Consider the following 12586-nt stretch of genomic DNA (forward strand, 5'->3'; position numbering starts at 1 on the left):
ATTCAAACACTTGAATTTCACATTTAGAATCATCCCCGCTTCTCATTATATGGATTAATGCTCTGCTATTTTTTAAACCATGGTCACTGGGCGATCGTTTCTAATTTCTCTTTCGACATTTATGCCATCAATTTTTTTGAATGGTAAAGTTTCTTCTTTTTTTCTCTCTGATGGGTTATTGTTGGTGCCTTTATATTCAGATTGCAGAATCTGTGTTTGGAATGCTAGTGATGGTAGCTTGGTACATTCCTTGACTGGTCACACTCAATCTGTAAGTGGTGCCAACTTTCTGAAGAATATCATGGTTGATTGTATCTTGGATTCCTTTGTTTGGACTGCTTGGGATCAGCGTGTATAATTCCTAGGAGATTTCAAACCATAATTTTCTTTAGTATCCATCCATCTGTGCTTCTTGATCTAATTTTGGCTGGCTAGAAGACTGCGACTCTGCTTCACTGTGGTCATGTTCTTGACAGTATTTGCTTCTTTTTCTTCTTTGTTTTACTTATTTATTTTTTGTTGGGGGGTGGTTGTTGACCTGTATTATTGCTATTTTACCATCTTTGAGTGTTTGTAGCATACACCCATAAACATAATGAGGCACCTAAATTGATATGAACCCATGGTAGGATGTAAAAATAAATCTTCTATGGTTGGTTTCTAAAATCAGGATGTAGTTGCAGTGCAAATTTCTGTAAATTTTCTAGCATAATCATGATATAGTATGGCCAAGCACGATAAAACATGATGTGAATTTCAATGGCCCATGATAGTGCCTTTATCTACTCAACGACTGTTCTACACCAAATTTCTCCTTCCATAGTTCCATCCAATTTTTTTTCATTTGAAATGAACTTCACTTTGGACTTTGGTTTTCTGATGACTTACTGCTTCAATTTAATCCATGGCAGACTTATGTTTTGGACGTTCATCCTTTCAACCCCCGGATTGCCATGAGTGCTGGTTATGATGGGAAAACAATAATATGGGATGTGAGTTTCTGGTTCTTCTATATATGTTGCTGTACCATCTTTACTTTTTGGTGATTGAGTAGTTTGTGTACTGTATTTCAAGATCTGGGAAGGTATGCCTATCCGGGTATATGAAATTGGACGCTTTAAGTTGGTGGATGGAAAGTTTTCTCAGTGAGTAATTCAGTAACCTTCTTGATTTATTTATATTTTTCTGCTGTTTCATTATTTTGATTGAATAAGTTATTTGATGTCATTATTCTTCTAGAAAGAAATGATGTTTGCAGTCTTGCTATATTTGTTTGGTAATACATTTTTATTTAAAATCTATTTTGTTATAAACTCGGTTGTCTATTGTCATTTTGCTTCTACCATCTAACAAATAGATTCACTCCTGATGTTGTCCTTTCTGATTCTATAATGATCCATCTCAACATTTAAACACCACACTCATATATTGATAAGTCACTTCTTAGTGTAGGTACACGTGCACTCAGTTTGGAGGTCCCTTGATCTTAACCCACTGGTTGGGGTCGAAGGTCATATATTTTGGGCCTACTCACTCAGTTCCATATTTTGAATTCTTTTTATTGAAGGAGTCAGTTTGCTAACTTAGCTGACCAAGTAGGCATTTCAAGTAGCTCCAGCACTTGTCTGAGGAGGGATTCCAAAGTGCTTATACACTATGGAGCTAGTGGAGGTCTTATGGTTGGGTGGCAACAGATTGGATGCTCGTGATAATAGTGTAATTCCTTTCTTGAGGAACCCTCTTATGACTAGCTTGAGAGGAAGGCCAAGGGTATCCAGTTGGTTACTGTGTGGAGACCAGCTCTATCACCTGACATTTTGGAACTTTCTTCTGATTGCATCTCACTTCCACCAGATGGAAAAACACCCAATCTCAGGTTTCTTGGTTTCACGGGGAGGTTGTTAGGACCATAGGATATTGGATGATTTATTTTTATTTATCTTTTGATTAGATTTTAGTGTCATATTTGGTTTAGGTTTTAGGATGTTATCTTAGTTAGGTTTTTATCTTTTATTTTATTTTGTTGAGATGATTATAGTTAGGATAGGATTTCATAATTATGTTATAGTTAGGATTGGAATTCAGCCTATAAATAGGCATATAATGTATTCAAAAAATTCACCGCTCTTGATTATTTTGTATAAAGTTATTTAGACTGAGGCACATTCTTCAGAGCCCAAGGACAAATTAATTAACAGACACCTTAAAAAGGAAAAAAGTATTAATTGGATGGCAGTTTAATAGTCACTAAATTGGTTATTTTAGACTTAAGATCTTATATACCTATCACATGTTTTCAGGAGGAGGAATAAATACCTCATACTTATAAAAAGTGTATCAATAATTGACCTTTAACTCCATTTATCATTTTTTTAACTGTTGATGGTGTAAAATTATGGACCACGAAGTGGAGAGAAGCAATAAATTGGAGGAAATAGAGTTAAGGGGGAAAGAAAAAGAAAAAAGTTGAGAGACCTGAAAACAAAGAGCAAAGACAAGTAAGAAGAGGAGAAACTGTGATATCAGGATCACAGGCCTCACATGGAACCATAATCTAGGTCATGCAATCTTGATTATGGTGTATTCATGCTCCAGATTGTGAGAGAGATTGATGTCGATTTAAAGAAATATGATTAAGAAAAACCTAGGGTGCTAAAATGAAAAGTAATTTGAGGCTTGTGATCTAAAATGATGCTAAGGCCAAATAAATAACTTTATGAATTTGTCCTCACTCTGGTTACTATCGAAATTGTCTTTTAAAATATTGCATATAAATATAAATGGCATGCTTCCTACCGCATTGTGTACCATCCATGGAGTAAATGTTGTATTATGGAGCTAGATACTTGTGTACCAGTGAGAGAAACTATGAAGAGAATTGCAAAGAACCAAAAGAAAGAAAAATCAGAGGAAAATAAGAAGACTAATAGAGGGCAAAGAAGAAAGCACTACCAGCAAATCCAATTTTGTGTGTTAAAATTTTAATTCCATACATAAGCTATTTAGATTTAGATTAATGTCCATACCACCAGATTGAATTAACTGACATTATTATTGATTGGTAAAATTCATATTTTTAAACAAAAGGAAGGGCGCAAATTACTTTATGGTAAACTATATTCATTCATTTCAGTTTTTTAACAAAAAAGAGAAAGGAGAGACCAACAACAATATACTAAACCTTAGTCCCTCTAGGTAGGGTCAGCTACATGGATTCTAGCTTGCCAATCATCTCTATTTTGTCTAGAATCCATGATAAAAGGATTCAATGATTTTTTTCTGTTTGTTCACTAGCTAGTGCATCCCTCTTCCTTAATCCAGGCTTCGGACCTGCTGCATTAAGGAGTATACCTTTAAAAGTAGAAGTTTTACAGGGATTACTTAATCCATGTGTCGATTAAGAAGAGAAAGAAGAAATTTGACAACAGACAAGTGCCATATTATTTAAGAAGAGAAGGAGAGAGAGAGAGAGAGGTGTGGGATCCAGGTATATAGGAAATGCTTCTAATAAATTTAAGTTTGAGAAATCAGGATCTTATGTGAGTACCTCAAGACCCAACCCCCACTCCTCTGGCAAGAAGTATTGCTGTCAAAACCATTCACACCAAATGTCATTAAACTTATGCAAGTCGTTTGCAAAGCTTCTGATCATTGATCTTTGACACCTCATCATAATCTATAAATAGACATCATAAAGTAAATTAGCCATGCTAACTGCTCAAAATATAAAGCAACAGATTCTGAGAATGCTCAAAATATAAAGCAACAGATTCTGAGAATCTGAACTACAAAGGGAAGCCCCACTGCACCATTGCTTGTGGATACTTGGTGTCAGATGCGTATGGTTTGTTATGAAACTAGGTAGAATTGAAACAGAGAAAGCAGGAGAATTTGAAATATATAAATTTTAAGTGAATCACTTGAAATTTATGATATTGCTTGGTTGTAAAAATTATCTAGGACATGATGTGCCACAAACAATTACCTCTTTTCTATTAAGTATTATGCTATTAAGTTTCCTTGTTCTATTCTTAAGGTACAATACTGGAGCTTTTTGTCTATCTTTTAGTCTTTTGGTTAAGGGCTTAACATGGCACTAGGAAGCATATTAGACTCCTGTCAGTCTGCATTGTCCACCCAACTTAAGTGTTCTTCAATAACCCCAGTGAATCTTTTTTTTTTTTTTTCTCTAATCAAGTAACCTGTCAACAATAACCTGCTGGAAGATTCAAAATATTATTCTGATTGTTTGATCATGACTTTAATCCCCCTTGTTGGCACTTTTCAGCAGTAAATGACCATTCAGCAGTAATTTGCTTCAGCAATGACACAATGGCTGGCAATGCTCCGTTCATTTTCTGCTAGCCCAGTCTTTGTTCAACTATGCTGCTTACAAGCCTAAAAAGCCAGCTGGGATGATAGTTAGTGCCACAAGAAAAATAGCCATAAACATATAGCTTGTACCTTGTACCTTGTCAACAGTGCTATTTAGCCAATCAACTTATGTTTACCATATCCTATCATGTTTAAGTTTTACAGGACTATTTTATGTCAATCTGCGAAGCATGGTTCTAGCAATAATCATACCAACTGCTTGTCTCAAGGTGAGGCGGCTGTGAAGTGTTTTGACACAGATCTGCTAAGGCTTATGCCACTTGAAGTAGTCAAAGATGCAAATTTCACTCCTTATACCTCCTGAAGTGTGTTAACTCTCAGTTTCTTTATCAGGACTTATCAATTGTGGAGTGACATCTATCCTAATATTTCCTTTTCTGTTTGGGCAAATAATCCAAAAATTTACTTAATCTATGTTCCATGGACTTGACACTATTAGGCATTGTACCAGTGTTGACACAAAACTGGTACTGGTACAGAATGCAAGTCAGAACTGGCATCTCAGGTCGACATGGCTGGCTCTGACCGACATAATATAAATTTACACACACACACATATAGTTATCAATTAATGCATCCTCATTAATCCATAACCTTAATTTTTAGTTATATAACTAAATAAGTATAGGGGTAGTTTAGTGAGATTTATTGGTCTCTATGTCATATCCCTATACCCATGTCCTACATCTAGACACGTATCCCCGTATCCTAAAATTCATAAAATTGACAATATGACCTTTGGATGCATATTAGTATCCGACACTTGGGTCCATGTAACATGGCACTTAACTTGCATCAAGTAATCTTGTTCTGCCTACTGTCTTGTTCATTGTAGGTGAAGTTTTCATAAATTACATCCACCCAAAAAGGAAAAGATAGGTCTTTCTCTTCCTATGAATATGTTAACAATGGATTATCCACTGGTAGTTACTTGAATTCGCTATATCCTATACCCTGCTCTAATGAGCAAGTATATATATCTATTATTTTCAGTATAACTGTCCTACTGCTGCTACAACTATTGCTTTTGTTGTTTATGTCTTATCTCCCATGGGATAAATTTGTTGTCTGGTGCTTCTTGTATTTTGAAACCTGATGGTTCTCCTAATCTATTAAGTTTTGTCCCTGACAATGGATAGCTTTTCTTTGTAACATAGGGATGGAACATCCATTGTACTTTCAGATGATGCTGGACAAATTTATCTTCTAAACACTGGCCAAGGTGAATCACAGAAGGATGCCAAATATGATCAGGTATGAGAAGTATAGCATTTTTTTATTACTTCATCAATTTTACAACTATATATGATGATTGTTTCTATTTACACTTTCCAACAGTTTTTTCTAGGTGATTATCGCCCCCTCATCCAAGACACTCATGGCAATGTAATAGATCAGGTGAGTTGAATAATAGTCATATTGTTGTCCTTGTTGGGGTGTATCTTCTACAGCTGTTATCTGTATCTTATGGATGCAATATGATATGAAATGCTATTATTTCATTTATGATGCTGTGTATGAGACCAGATACTTTTTAAGTGGAGCAGTTTGATTATATTTTTTATCAACTTGCTATAGTTTTTGTCTGTGGTTATCAACTAGGTTAATATCAATAAACTTTCAGATTATCATGCATTAAGTTAGTGAACAATATGTTCAACTCAAGGCTTCTGAAACTATTGCATTTTTTACGCCCTTTTTTTCTGAAACTGTTACTTTTATTTAAATATTTTAATAGCATCTCACATGTAATGCAGGAGACACAACTTGTTCCATACAGAAGGAATATTCAAGATGCCCTTTGTGATTCAAGTGTGTTGGTGGCAAAATTTATGTTAAGGTTTTCTTTCTAAAATACTCTCTGATACAACTAATTGTCTCTGTTTAATGAAAATTATCAGGTATGATACCATATCCAGAACCTTATCAGAGTAGGTATCAGAGACGGCGACTTGGTGCACTGGGTATTGAGTGGCGTCCGTCTTCGGTAAAATTTGCTATTGGCACAGATATTGGCCTGGGCCAAGAAATTTTACCTTTAGCAGACTTGGATGTAGTGATTGATCCACTACCAGAGTTCATAGACGCTATGTACTGGGAGCCAGAGAATGAAGTTATAAATGATGACACTGATTCGGAGTACAATGTTACCGAGGAATATTCCAGTGAGGCAGAGGAGGGAAGTTTTGATTCCATCTCTCCTAGTGATCCGGAGTGCAGTGATGAAGACAATATGGTTGACAAAGGTCATAAAGATGGCCTCCGCAGATCAAAAAGAAGAAAACCCAAGTCAGAAGTAAGTGTTGTCATCCTGCCAGTCCATTCTACTTTTGCATTTCCTTGCATTATATATAATTTTCGTTCAGGTCAAGTTGACGACATCTTCTGGGAGGTGTATAAAGAGGAGGAATCTGGATGGGCATGATAATACTCCATCTAGGACTAAAAGGGTTAAGAAACACAGGAACAGCAGGGCAACTTCCAAGAGGAAAACTATTAAGGCAAAATCATCAAGACCTCAAAGAGTTGCTGCTCGTAATGCACTAAATCTTTTCTATCACATAGAATCTTCTACGAATGAAGAAGAAAGTGTCTCAGGAGATGATTCATCAGGAACTGAAACAGCACTGCAAGATTCAGATATGCAGAGCAATGAGCCTGAGTGCAACTTGCAGAAAGATCTGAAAGCTGATCAAACATCCTCACATGGGCTTAAAGATGTAATCAAGCATCCTGAACCAAGGAAACTGGTGGTGAGGTTTTCACTCCGTGATTCTAAGAAGTCTGTTACTTCAGGAAAGACCAGACTTCAGAATGGCAGTCAGGTTGATTTGGCAGCTTCATCATCTTCACCTACTCTACAAACCCCAAAAGAAGATTGGGTCAATTTGACATCTGAGGATCCTGGGTCATCATCTGCAAATGCTACCAATTCAGAAGAGCTGTCTGGATACTGCAACAGAACTGAACTGAGCGATAGGGCACCTCCAAAGGTTGAGAATCACTTGGAAACATCTATAGGATACAAGGAAAGTAAAATCAGATGGGGGGAGGTCAAGGTACGAACATCCAAGCAGATGAAACCAGGAGATCTTGTGCAACCTGATGCATCTATTGGGTCAAGTGGAAACTTCGTTTCCCATGATGGAAACCGGAATGAGTTTGCCAATTTTCTTAAATTTCAGAATCAGTATGGATTTTCCTTCCCCAGTTCTCAAGTCCAAAGTTATGGAAGAGGCAAGCTGTTGAATGGAGATTGCAGGGATGAGGAACGGCCTGAAACAGGTGTATTAGAGAACATGGACTGTTCAGAAATTACGGGACTTTCTACTGAAGATGTGAATAGATCTTTATCATGTGATCCTATAGTCCCAAGTGACCACCATCAAGCCAGCAGAAATATCTGCCATTTGGGTGATAGAGACCTCATAAATGAATGCAGAGGTTCTTCCGGAGCTGATGCGTGCAGACATCATGATTTGGTTGGTGTCACTAACCACTCTGATGAATTGAAAGGCAACCCACCTCCCAAGCCAACAAAGATAAGGATTAAATCAAAGATTTTCAAGGATCCTGACAGCCCTTCCCAACTAAAGCTTGTTCACCCAGTTGATAAGCCAACTAGTGCTGGAGGTGATTTAATGTCTAAAAGATCACAATTCACAGAACGCAATCTGATTTCAGGAGTATCGAAAGAGGATGAAGGTTGTGACCTACCAAGTTCAGTGCTGCCATATTGTTCTGATTCTAAGGGAAAATTGGGTGATGTTGGTTGCAGAAGGGCAAAATCAAATTTGTCTAGAAGCATTTCAGAGGCAGAAGCCTGCAGTATAGATCTGGAGGAGAATGGCCATAATTTTGATACGGGAGTTGAGTTTCCTGAAGCTGCAACTAATGCTACTCGCCGAACCAGATCCATGGGATTGAAGGCAACTTCCCGAGAGATGGATGCAGTGGACCATAACTGTGCTGATAAATTCTCAAAGAAGAAATTCAATCAACAGCCTTCTGAAGGTTGGATGACAAATTCAAAACTGATGACCAGATCCAGGTCTACTAGAAACAAGGGGGGTGCTCGTTATGATAATGATGAATGTTCATCAGCTGGAAGGAAATCTCATATTCATCAAAAAGCATCTAACTGGCTAACTCTACCACAGCAGGAGGATGGTTATCGTTATATCCCTCAGCTAGCTGATGAAGTTGTATACTTGAGACAGGTAATTTTTTTGATTTGTCTTGATTAACAGTATTAAACTGTTTAAGAGTAAAAATAATAATATAAAAGATAAAGTTAACCATCTCTACCAACTTAAACTTTTTGATAAGATGGTACTTGACAATTTAACATGATATCATAGCAAGTGCAAACCTCACTCCTAACCCAATACATAAATAGTTGCATGCGTTTGGACTAGTTAATGCAGTGAAGTATGGCTATATGTGAGGGGCATATTGAGAGTAAAAATAATATTATAAAAAATAAATTTAACCCTCTATTTTCCATCTTCAAGTTTTTAGATGAGATGGTGGTTGATCATTTAACATAAATCTTCATATATATCTCTCTCTTATATTTTTGCCTTTATCAAGTTGCTTCTGTGAATGTTTTTAAACTACTGTCACGTGATTTTCAGGGTCATCAGGAATATTTAGAATCAAGTCCCTTGTCAGAAGTAGGTCCTTGGGAATCAATTAAAGGAAGAATTAGAGCGGTGGAGTTTTGCTCAGTTGAAAGCCTTGATTATGCCATACTTCCTGGATCTGGAGACAGCTGTTGTAAAATCACACTCAAGTTTACTGATCATTCTTCTAGTGTGTTGGGCGAAGTGTTTAAATTCACCTTGCCTGAACTGAATGATTTTCCTGATTTTGTGGTTGAGAGAACACGGTATGATGCTGCTATTAGGAGAAATTGGACCTGTAGGGATAGATGCCTAGTATGGTGGAGGGATGAAAGTGAACTAGGTGGAAGTTGGTGGGGAGGTCGGATTCTTTCTTCAAAGGATAAGTCTAATGAGTTCCCTGGCAGCCCATGGGAAAGGTATGCTGTTCTGTACAAGGGTGATACAACCAATATACAACAACATTCCCCTTGGGAACTACATGATCCGGAAAGTCCATGGGAGCACCCCCGTATTGACAATGAAAGTAGAGATAAGCTGCTATCTTCCTTGGATCACTTGCAGCGGTCTGCCAGAAATCAGGTCGTTCTTTTACTGTTTTAGTTCCTCTTATGTTTGAGTTGCTTTTATATTAAGGACGGAAGCGCTATTGGATTGAAGTAATTGTTTCCGAGTTAATCTTGTTGTGCAGGATCCTTATGGAATCCGAAGACTCAACCAGATTGCTCTGAAGCCAGAATTCATAAATAGGTATTTCTTTTGTGAGGCCTTATCTTCATTTCTCTCCTTCCATCTCTCCAATTTTCTGGTACTAGTTGAATTTTGAACTAAGCTTTTCTAGTCACTAAATTCTACTAGTTGTAATTGTAGTTTATATTTTCTCTGAGATTTGATTATAGTAAACTGATGGGTGGGTGTGGGTGCATAATTGAATTTCCTTCCTTGTGCTTCTCTGGGATGCCTGCAGAGTTCCAGCCCCGCTGTCTCCTGGTTTAATTGAGTTGAGGTTGAAGAAGAAGTACTACCGGAGCTTGAAAGCAGTGAAGCATGACTTAATGGTTATGATGGCAAATGCCCAAGATTATTTGGGTGCAGACAAGAGAAAGCGCCTATCCGACTGGGTTAGTAAGAGATTGTGAAAACTCATGGTTTACTGGAGAGATTTTAGTGGGCGATTTCGCAATTAATGTCTGATGGAATGATCCAATTTTGAGGAATCAAATCCTTTTCATTTATACAGCACCCAAAAAAGAAGAATCCTTTTTTTAATTTTATTTTATTTTCGCTTGAAAAGCTCAAGTCAAGGGAGGATTTATAGTTTCTACTGTACAGGTGATAATTCATTTTCTCTTAAACTACAAAAATAGAAACAATTCAAAAGGAAAATTGGAAAATTAGAGCCTACTTTTTGGACTGGTCTCCTGCGTCTTCTCTGCGTGTTTTATTTGCTTTCTTCTTCTGCTTTGATTTTGTTGGTATTTGCTTTAGTGTGGTGGCCTTTGCCGCCTGCTGCCATTTCTTTTGGGATTCCAATGAATGCTTTTAGTGCGGTGCATTTAGTGGGGGAAACAAAAAAATTGATGTTTAGCAAATAAGAAGCAATTTAATGTATTTACGATATTTATGCATTGGTTAACATTTGAAATTTATTTATTTATTTATTTATTGATACTAGAATTTGTGGAAGAAAGAAAAAATATTTATATAAAAATAAAGTGGGTAGCAATATTAAATTAACATGCAATATTTTTTCTTCTATTAATGAGAAAATGCAGAATCTGCTAGAAATTTTCTTTAATTTTAATAGTATTAGTATCTCTTTTCCCCAATGGTTGAATATATATATATATATATTATTTTGTATTTAAATTTGTTTATTTGGTCTAATATCTATTTTCTCTGTATTCTGCTATTTATACATAATTCTTTTCACATTACTTGAGATTTAATTCTTCAAGAAAATACTTAAAACTGATTTAGATTTAACATATTTTGTTTAAAAAATGTATTAAAATAAAAATAATAATAATTTTAAAGCTATTTCAGTAATTAAAGAAGGACGTGTTTGAATTTGGATATTGAAGCATAATTTGTGGTACGAGCAGACCTTGACCTTGGCTTAATAGGCATTTTAAACCAAGGAACCTTGTACAATGAAAAGACAGAAAAAGGAAAATAAAGCTTCTTATGGGGTATGTATTAATGTAAAAAAAATATTGTAATTCTACATGCATAAGACTTTAACAAGAAATAAAGTTTTATTTCTCCTATTTTTCATATCTTCCTCCTACATCGTATTATTAAGTAATTTAAATCTAATAATTAAACAAGCTGTAATTTTAGTCGTTATTTGTTCAAATTATGCCCTTTTAAGTTTAGAAGAGGAAGTGTAAAGGGTAATTAGAAAATAACACACATAAAGTTTATTTATAGTTGATCCTTAAAAGATGAGGGTTGTGTGTGTTGGATGACCACCATTGTAAATGTAATAATTCAAGTAATTAGAAATAAATAAATAAACAAACCAATTAAACGATATAATATACATATATATATATAATAATGAGAACAATGATAATAATATATATATATATAGAATTTTGATCTCTTATATAACGTTTTTTATTTATACTAAATAACGATGTGATAATTTAAATATAATTATATAAATTTACTTTATCAACTTATTGTATCAAAAGAATTAAATAGATAAATTTTATATAATTATTATATTTGAGATCACATAATGTTATTTAGTATGTTGAATTAAAATTATATATATATATATATATAAATGAAAGAAAAAGGGCATAGGCTGACCTAGGGTTCTCTCATTCTACCCCGAAGGACCGCCGTCATCTCTCTCCTCGTGATTCTTCTGCTACTCTGTTCTGTTCTGGGCTATTTTCGGCTAATCGCTGGTAAGTTCCGGGCATCCCACCGATGGCTCCCCTTCTTCTGTTCTCTTTTGATCTTTGATTCTTGCGATTTAAACCACCACCAGGTTCTTCGATCGACGACGGTGCTCGGCGACCCTGGGTTGCCTTGCCTGGAGCATTACGAGTAATTATTTTTCTGTTTGTTGTGCTAAGGTGGACGTTTGATGAATGATGTGCAGGAGGAGTTAGGAGTAATATGGAGGGCGAAGCATGTGAAATTATTTCTGCTCAGCCTCGAGTTAAAGCCGTATTCCACCTTGGATCAGAAACATACTCTGTTAATGCAAACAAAGGAATTCTTTCTGAGCAGTTAGTTTCCATGAAAGAGGAGAGCATGCACATATTGAAGGACTTCATCACCAAACATAATGTTCCAAATGATGTTCCTGACGAGCTGGATGGCACCTCCTCGGAAGATGAAAAGGTTCCGGTGAAGCCAAAGAAGCAGAGGAAATAGCTTTTTATATGCTTTTAGCTTAAATTGAACTCCAGGAACGTGTGTGTGGAAGCTACGTTTGTGTATTTGAGACTGGCTTAAAGAAATTGGAGAGCTTTGTTTTTCCTTTTGGTCACTTCGGTGTTTTGTGTTTGATCATATATATGATATGATTATTGCTACAAGGAAGA

At 36.0% G+C, this 12586-nt stretch overlaps 1 protein-coding gene across 2 annotated transcripts in view; it reads left to right on the plus strand.

Moving 5' to 3' along the window:
- LOC127795031 (uncharacterized) overlaps positions 1-10424 on the plus strand; it is a 78122-nt gene extending 67698 nt beyond the window's left edge. For both annotated transcript variants that reach the window (XM_052326442.1, XM_052326451.1), the window contains exons 15-25: positions 201-271; positions 912-992; positions 1075-1145; positions 5553-5649; positions 5734-5793; positions 6153-6207; positions 6297-6691; positions 6762-8615; positions 9033-9602; positions 9712-9770; positions 9988-10424. In XM_052326442.1, the coding sequence (XP_052182402.1) occupies positions 201-271; positions 912-992; positions 1075-1145; positions 5553-5649; positions 5734-5793; positions 6153-6207; positions 6297-6691; positions 6762-8615; positions 9033-9602; positions 9712-9770; positions 9988-10159 (3485 nt within the window). In that variant the 3' untranslated portion in view covers positions 10160-10424. The remainder of the gene's footprint in view (positions 1-200; positions 272-911; positions 993-1074; positions 1146-5552; positions 5650-5733; positions 5794-6152; positions 6208-6296; positions 6692-6761; positions 8616-9032; positions 9603-9711; positions 9771-9987) is intronic.
- The last annotated feature ends 2162 nt before the right edge of the window (positions 10425-12586 follow it).

The sequence above is a fragment of the Diospyros lotus genome, chromosome 1 (genome assembly GCF_014633365.1).
Source record: "Diospyros lotus cultivar Yz01 chromosome 1, ASM1463336v1, whole genome shotgun sequence".
Taxonomy (NCBI): Eukaryota; Viridiplantae; Streptophyta; class Magnoliopsida; order Ericales; family Ebenaceae; genus Diospyros; species Diospyros lotus.